This window comes from Barbus barbus (assembly GCF_936440315.1).
Source record: "Barbus barbus genome assembly, chromosome: 25".
NCBI lineage: Eukaryota > Metazoa > Chordata > Actinopteri > Cypriniformes > Cyprinidae > Barbus > Barbus barbus.
The window spans coordinates 3232454-3241438 of NC_136753.1; the positions used below are offsets into that span (position 1 = coordinate 3232454).

The window sequence follows — 8985 nt, forward strand, 5'->3', positions numbered from 1 at the left end:
AACTACTGGATGAATGTCACTGAGTTCTGGTCAGTTGTTACTGATCCAGACTCGCAGTAGATGTTGGTATTCACCTCAATGGGCACACCGCATACCTGCTGAAGATTACCCATGCATGGAGATGAATTAGAGACAGTTTTTATCCTGTGCATTACATGAACCACCTTCTACTGCAGACTGACACATGGGAGAGACATTGAATGTATTGTACATGCTCTTTACATCACTGCTATTGGCTAAATTGCTTTGAAAAATGAGATTATGTTTGTGGAGACTTTCATGACTATAGAAAAATGCAGGTTCAACTCTCAAATTGTGACTTTTGAATACAAGGTTTTGTCTTCTATTAAGGCATGAATACTATTTTGATCTTTTAATCATAAAGGTGAAATGTATCATTTCTGTGCCACATGCATCATCAAATGAAATTGCAAAAGTAATGACTGTTTTCAAGAAGGTTTCCCTTGTCACACTTTATTTTAAGGTCCAGTTCTCGCTATTAACAAACCATTAACTATGACCTTTGCCTCAATAAACTCCTAATTTGCTGCTTATTAATAATTAGTAAGGTAGTTGTTAAGTTTAGGCATTAGTTAGGATGTAGAATATTGTCATGCAGAATATGTGCTTTATACGCACTAATAAACAGCCAATATGTTAATAATATGCATGCTAATAAACAACTAGTTAATAGTGAGAATTGGTCCTTAAAATAAAGTGTTACCTACTGAAGTTATGTACAAAAGGAAGTTAAAATCTGTACACTAAGAGGTTTATTCTGAATTAAGTTTGAAAACAAGTACAAAGAGTTTCCATGCAAATCTGTACTTAAAACATGTCTTGTTTGCATTTACATTTATAGGAGCGTAACCTCACCCAGGATGGTGGATTTGGCCAGTGGTCACCATGGCAGGCTTGTAACCATGACGACGGAGGTGAAGGCACCAGCACATGTCAGTGTCGCACTCGGGCCTGTGATAACCCTCGACCCCAGTGTGGAGGGATGAAGTGTGTCGGGGCCAACATCGAGGTGGCCAACTGCTCCAGGTACACTTACCTTACTAACCCTTATGCTTGTTAAAGTAAACTAACCATGCTTGTTAAAGTTCAAATATACAAAACCCTATAAAAATAGTTTATTTGACTTGTGTGCAATATTCCAGTCACGTGATAGCTTTGTGTGAGGAGGAAGCTGTTATTAATGTCACTGACAATTTCTCTCAAATCCATTGTGATCGGTTACTAGATACATGAGAACCAAGTCATTGTGCTTCATTGATAACAAAACTTATCTTGACGAGCCATATTTGTATATATGTGAGCACATAAAGTATTGTTCAGAACTGTGGGGTTGGTTTGATTTTTAAAATGTTCTTTGAAAGAAGTATCTTATGCTCACGAAGGCTGCATTTATTTGATTAAAAATACAGTAAAACTAGTAATATTGTGAAATATTATTACCATTTAAAGTAGCTGTTTTCTATTTGGATATATTGTAAAATGTAATTTATTCCTGTGGTCAAAGCTGAATTTTCAGCATCATTACTCCAGTCTTCAGTGTCACATGATCCTTCAGAAATCATTATAATATACTGATTTGCTGCTTAAGGAACAATTATTATCAATTGTTGCTTTTTAAACTACATTATCAATTATTATTATCTTACAATCTTGCGGTTTGCATAAAACCATAATATTTCCACAATAATGTTTTTCAGGATTGTTTTATAAATTTCTAAAGAAAAGCTATTTTATGAAATAGAAATCTTTTGTAACATCATAGATGTCTTTACGGTCACTTTTGATCAATTTAATGCCTCACTGATGAATAAAAGTATTAATCCCCCCCCCCCAAAAAAAAAAAAACTAAAATTCTCTAAAAAAAAAAAGAAAAAAACTTTGGAATTGTAGTACATATGAAAGTTGTTCTTCACACAAAACACTGTCTTGGAAGTCTTGAAGTATACAGTTGCACACGTCATATGGATATAATGGTGCATCTCATTTTTCAAGTTTGACAGCATCCACTTACTCACTGTCGATCCACAGGGAATGAAAGCTCATATGGGTTTTGTATAGGAGTAAGAGAGTGAGTAAATGACTTTGTTTTTGGATGAACTAGGCCTTTATAATCTGGGACTCCCCATATTGAAGTGGCAGGTGTAAACAGTGCAGCTAGACTGATATATGAGAGCCAGAGAGATCAGCCTGAAGTCTTCAATCACAGCCAATCAAAGTGTCAAAGCACGTAAAAGTGTGACGCTTTTATTCCGTCTGATTCAGCTCTTCCGTGAGAGAAAGGCACCACCCAGCACTAACAGCTGCAGAGAGCGAGGACTCGACTCCATCAATCCTGAACTCTGATACAGACGTGTCGCGTGTAACGTGCGGCTTTATTCATTAACTGCAAGCAGCTGACACAGCGTTTCTGGCGGAGCAGCTCCTTCTTTGCATGTCCCATTATCCTGCAGTCACTTTCAGTCAATGAATGAATGTTCCAATTATTTCTTCACCTAGAGAGCTTGTTTAAACACACACATCACCGGTCTGGGTGCGAGAGAAACTAACAGGATGCAGTATTTCAGTATAACAGCTGTGGCAGATCTATAATAGATGAGTAATGAGCTGCTAATACATCTTTGTCAGAAAGCTACTGTTAAGTTGAATAAAACTGATGTTACCTGTCGGGCTCTAAAGTTGTGATCACAATCCTGTGCAGTCATTATCGGGCCCTTAGAAGGAGTCGCGTGACTCCAGAGTCTGTCCTTGTTATTAAAGGGGTAATATATTAGAAAACAGGATTTTCTTGCTCCTTTGAAATAAATACTCTAACTTTGCAAAGGTTGCAACAGTGAAAAGCATCCAGTTCCCTCATGTGCCTGCTCTACTCTTCATATCGTTTCAAACCCGTATGACAGGTCTAAAGTTAGAACAGTGCAGTAAGTATCAGTGGAGTTATTGTTAACATAAACTAAATCTATGAAAAATAATTTTGTAATTGATATAAAGCTACAAAATATAAATATTAAATGAAAATCTTAAAAATAAAAATGTTTGCAACTAAATAAAAGAAGTTTAAATTGAAGTCAGGGTTATTATAGTTAACTAAAACTAAAACTGAAACTACACACATATCAACACCTAAACAATATTTAGCAGCCGCAGTGATGAATAATAGTTTAAACTACCATTGTACACAGAGGATAGCCAATCATAAGTAAGGTCATTTACATATAGACGTCTTATAGAAGTCTATTTTATTTAACAGGACAGAGAGAAGGTGGAAAATAGTCATGAAACAAGTTACTACTGTGGTTTTAGTCCAAGAAGCATTGACAAACATTATACAATTACAAAAAGTGACAAATATGGCCTCTTTAATGCACTACTGACAGCCTACCAGACTGTTATTGTATGGTATCCATGCTAACTCCTGCTTCTGTTTGTTCAGGAATGGAGGCTGGACTCCCTGGTCGTCCTGGGCCGAGTGCAGCACCAGCTGTGGCATTGGATTTGAGGTCCGTCAGCGATCCTGCAACAACCCAGCACCCCGACACGGAGGACGTGTATGTGTGGGTCAGGCACGAGAGGAGAGGTGAGACGAGAGGAAAGATGGACCACAGGCTGTGCTTTATAGTTCTGATTCGATCTGATATATTTAATTCATAAAAAAGCATCTTAAGATTATTATTAATTCACTACAAGAACTGAATCATAAGAGTCAAGTCTTTAGGAATCAGTTGGACTCCACTAGCTTTGCTTTATGGTTTTGATTCGCTAAAAGAGCCAGCTCATAAGAGTCATTTGTTTGATTGTCTAACTAAACTGAACTGAATCATAAGCGTGTGTTTATTTGAGCTGACTGGAAGATGATTCGATTTCGTTTGTGTGTGTGATTCAGATTGTGTAATGAAAAGAATCCGTGTCCTGTTCCGGTGTCCTGGGTCTCCTGGAGCGCTTGGTCCAAATGTAGTGTTGCCTGCGGTGGTGGAGTCCAATCCCGTGTTCGGACCTGTGAGAACGGAAACACGTGTGCTGGTTGCCCTCTGGTAGGGTCTTCAACTGGTCATAAAAAAAATAATAATATCAGAAAAATGTGAAAACTATGTGTGTTACTGTATCTAGGAGTATAAGGCGTGTAATTTGGATGCGTGTGCTGAAGTGAGGCGCACCACCCCGTGGACACCCTGGTACCCTGTTAATGTGACTCAGATGGGGGCGAGACAGGAGCAGAGGATCAGGTACACCTGCCGGGCTCTCCTCGCTGACCCTCACGACCTTCAGCTCGGCAAACGCAAGATAGAGACTCGCCTCTGTCCCACCAGTGACGGAGCTGCTACCTGCGAGACTGACGGTACACACACAGCCTCAGAGACACATACTCAAATATACACACATCCTGTTAGATAGGGCGGCATGATATGGAGCGATACAGAGATGGAGCATTTACATGTGAACCGAGCCACTCTGAGATGCTGAAATCACTGTACCATGGGCTGCTCATGTATAAACAAACACAGTGCCAGTGTTCACTTTAAAACACACCGCGCATATATTTAATTAAATAATTGCATAATTGCACTAATAAATATTGCGATTCAGATTAATTGTGCAGCCGTACTATATGCACACTTTTATATTTGTATAGGTCTAGTTGAGGACTTGTTGAGAATGGGTCGACCTGTGACACGAGTTCAAGGAGCTGCCTGGTCATCATGGGAAACGTGGTCTGCTTGTTCCAAAGAGTGCTCCAAAGGCTTCCGCACACGCAAGCGCTCCTGCGCCACACCGGATGGCAAGAGCACGCCGTTCGCCTGCAGCGGAGCGCCGGTCGAGTATCAGGACTGCAACACTCAGCCGTGCCCAGGTCTGAGAGAGCCTTGCATCCTCTTAAATAAGTCACTCATGCCCTGTTAATTTAGTAGTGTGATAGTAGTGTTGTTTTTCAGTGAAGGGGGCGTGGTCATGCTGGTCTTCCTGGTCTCAGTGTTCTACTTCCTGTGGCGGCGGTCACTACCAGCGCTCTCGTTCCTGCTCTAGCCCTTCTCCTGCTCATTCTGGAGACATCTGCATTGGCCTGCACACGGAGGAAGCGCTCTGTAACACACACGAGTGTGAAGGTGATAAAATCGCAAAATTGCAGCATTAAAATATATTTTTTTAAGAGCTTCATTTCATTTCATTTAGTACTTTTAAGGAATAAATATTTGGAAACAATAATAATAAAACAACACCACCTAACAACATAACAAATGTAGCATATTTCATTGGTTTATTTCATTTTATATTTTTGCTACTGACAAAACCCCTAATGTGCATCTGTTTTTGGTTCAATAAAAAGAACCGGCTCATAAGAGTCATTCAGTCAGGAATTGATTGAACTGTACAAGTTTTTTTGTAAGTGATTGATTCACTAAAAGGAACTGGTTCATAAGACTGAGTCATTCTGGAATTGGTTGAATTACACCAGTTGTACTGTATGTGTTTGATTCATTAAGAATAACTGGCTCATAAAACTCATTTGGCTCATTCATTCGAGAATTGGTTGGTCTGAATGTGTTTGATTCACTTAAAAGAACTGGTTCATAAGAGTAATTTGTTCGGGAATCAGTTGGACTGTACCAGTCATTTGTTTTGGGTATTGTAATAAAAGCTTTTAATTCACTCGAAGAGAACTAAAAGAGTATTTTTTTTAGAAACCAATTGGAATACATTGGTTGTGCTTTATGGTTTTGATTCTCTAAAAAGAATCAACTTTCATGAGTCATTTGTTTGGGAGACGAACCATACTGCTTCCTCTTTTGAATTACTACAAAACAGAAGAGCTTATAAGAGTCATTCATTAGGGAATCACAGTACATAATATGCTATACACAATACACTAGTTACATGGTATTTTTTTGACTCAGTTGGACTACATTGCTGCAGAAATCACCCACTTCCCCTTTAATTACTCACTGTGTTCATGATGACTAAAGATAACACATTTGTGAACTGTTCTGTTTATCTTTCTCACCTGTGTCAGGTGGGTGGGGGGTGTGGTCAGAGTGGGCGGAGTGTAACGAGGAGGGGCTGCAGCTCCGGATTCGTTCATGTGAAATAAGCTCCGCCTCTTGCCAAGGAAACTTCACAGATCAGAGACAGTGTCGGCCCAGTGAGAGCGCACCTTTCCCTCTTTTTGTTAGTTTCTTTCTGGCATCTCAGAATACAGTATTGTTTCACATCTTCATTTTCTTAATTCTAGTGCTGTCAAAGGGACAGAAGAGGAGTACAAACTGTGGCGGTAAATCTTACATCATCCACCAGCATTCAGGTTTTGATGTGTTTAATGACCCTAGTGTAACATTTCTTTCTGTTTTGGTCTCCTGCAGGGTTTTCTCTGTTCCATTTGGTGCTGACTGGCGCGTGCTGTTTTCTGGGAGCCGTTTTGTTGTCAGTCCTGGTGTATGTGTACTGTCAGAGACTCCGCAAACCCCCTCAAGAATCCGCAGTTATCCATCCCAGCACCCCCAACCACCTACACTATAAAGAGAACAGCTGTGCGCCCAAGAACGACTTATACACACCCATGGAGTTCAAGGTATCCCATCATGCCACAGTGGTCTCTATGTATTACTCTTGAGCAGTGGTCCTTAACTGGTGAGTTGCAACCGCAATACAGATTAGTGCAGATAATAAAATCATGTATTGTTATTATAGAGCTATAAATAGGATTTCACTTTTTTAAAGGGTAATAGAATTGTTATTGTTATTTTTTATTTATATTTATTGTAACATATTTATATTATTATTTATATCTATCATAATATATTTATAATGTAATATAATCATGAACTGTCTAAACCAAACAAAATGCACAATTAATAATGACTATTCTGATTATGAACATTTTAAAAATATGTTATACTGTCATAATAAAACATTATATTGTTATATTTTTAAATAATAATTCTAATATTTTTATGTTATAGTGTATTATTTTTATTTAATAATTATAATAATTACTATTATTATTTACTTTTGTTCACTGAGTTGGGCTCACTTGACATCTGATGTGAAATCAGGGTCTGAAGCAGTTGAGAATCGCGACTTTCTCTAATCTGTCTCAAAGGAATCCGCCTTTTCTATCATTCCTCATTTTCTGGTTCCCTCTTTTCCTTCAGAGCGTTAACATCACAGGACCGCTGCAGCATGATGCAAAACATGCTGTGGCCCTTGAAATATTGAAGAGTGCTCACTTTCTGTGCTTTCTCTCTGTCCCCCGCAGACTCTGAATAAGAATAACCTGCTTCCACCGGATGAAAGCTGCAACTTCTTCCCATCAGCTTTACCGCAGACCAACGTCTACGCTACCACATATTACCCGTCTCCTCTGGGCAAATACGACTTCCCCTCCATGGATTCGCCCTGCAGCTACATGCACAGCTGATGCACGGACACACATCTCATGCTTTCTTAGGGCTGTGTGACCACAGTTACGCACCCTCATCCGTCCATGCAGATGCATTGGAAAATGCATGGATCCACAGGAAGGCTGAGCGCATAATCTGCAACGATGCAGGAAAATGCAAAAGGAGTGATGTTCGGATAAGATGGGCCCATGTAGTTTACTTGTAGCATTTCCTTTCCTGTCATCACGGGTTCAGCTGATCACATGCATCATAATAACTACAGACTGACACTCACAAAGCATGCACACTTCTTACAATGCAAAGGAGCAAGAGGAATTCTGCGATCAAGCTCAAAACTGAATTGTGACGTGCTACTTTATGCGTTGGCGTCTTTGTGTTGTTTTTCATAATCGAAAAACTGCAACGCAGAACTTGCTTTGAGTCATAAAGCATGAAGGCTTCCAGACAGCTGTGACGTCTAACAGTAAGCCTGAACATCTGTTTCCCTGATTTGTTCCTGGTTCACGTCTTTTTCTGAACTCCAAGAACTAGAAGGACGTGAGATCCATGGAATCAGGATTACTGGTAATGAGACTGGTTAACGTCAGTGATGTATGGATGAGCTCATGAAAGAGTCAGTTATCTTCAGTGTCCAATCAAAGACAGAGCTCATGGATATATGGCCGTCACACACCGTTACTATGGATATGGAGACACTTTACAGGGAAAGTTCAACCAAATACGGCAGTTCTGTCATCGTTTACTCGACCTTATGTCATTACAAACATTTATGACTTTTCTAAAGGCAAAACATCACAGGCAAACAGAAAAAAAATAACTAGATTTCCCTAGTTGATTAATGACAGTAAAGTTTACTGAAATGTTATGTTTAAATATGCAAATCATGCATTATCTGATTAAAAAATGCACTAATTTGCATATATTTAAAGAACAGAAATCAGACCGTTGGATAAAGCCAGGCTCAAAATTCTTGTTTCATTTTGTAGAAATATTAGACTTAAAGGTTTTTACAGAGGGGATTTTGAAGATCACTCCATAAATCATAAAATACTTTCAACATTAGAACAAAAAATCACCATGTTTTTAGGAGGAATATGTTAAATGAATCAGAAGTATGATATATGAACAAAACCCTCGGTATAAACCTACAGAATCTAGAAAGAAATAAAACTAAAGTTTAGTTTATGTAAGTGCTGCTGAAGTAGTTTTCTGACTCTCATTGAGAAAACAGCCTTTAAAGATATGCATCAAAATCTACAGGCACAAATCAATCAAATGTAATAAACTCTTAAATATGTATTTTAGATGTGTTCTTGCCACTGGTCTAAAAGAAGACAAGTTGAGTTCTATGCATGAACAAAACAAAACAAACAAACAATGCTTTTGCTTTGCCTTCAGTGGAAGATGTTTTGAAGGATGTTCATGCTGCTCCTTTTCCATACTGTTAAGTATTCAGGGCCTGTCATGCTCACAAACACACAAAACCGTGCTATAAAAGTCATCCATATGACTTATGCACCATATTCCAACTCTGAACCATGCAGTAGTTTTAAATGAGAAACTGGAATTTAAG

General features: G+C 38.8%; 1 protein-coding gene across 1 annotated transcript in view; it reads left to right on the top strand.

Annotated features, from left to right (window-relative positions):
* Positions 1–8985, top strand: part of LOC306844911 (semaphorin-5B-like) — a 58223-nt gene that overhangs the window by 48438 nt on the left and 800 nt on the right. Inside the window, exons 13-22 of the mRNA XM_079377348.1 lie at positions 863–1047; positions 3452–3595; positions 3902–4049; positions 4126–4354; positions 4649–4867; positions 4950–5120; positions 6026–6154; positions 6245–6283; positions 6372–6580; positions 7268–8985. The exon at positions 7268–8985 is cut by the window's right edge and continues 800 nt beyond it. Of these exons, the coding sequence (XP_079233474.1) occupies positions 863–1047; positions 3452–3595; positions 3902–4049; positions 4126–4354; positions 4649–4867; positions 4950–5120; positions 6026–6154; positions 6245–6283; positions 6372–6580; positions 7268–7429 (1635 nt within the window). The 3' untranslated portion in view covers positions 7430–8985. The remainder of the gene's footprint in view (positions 1–862; positions 1048–3451; positions 3596–3901; positions 4050–4125; positions 4355–4648; positions 4868–4949; positions 5121–6025; positions 6155–6244; positions 6284–6371; positions 6581–7267) is intronic.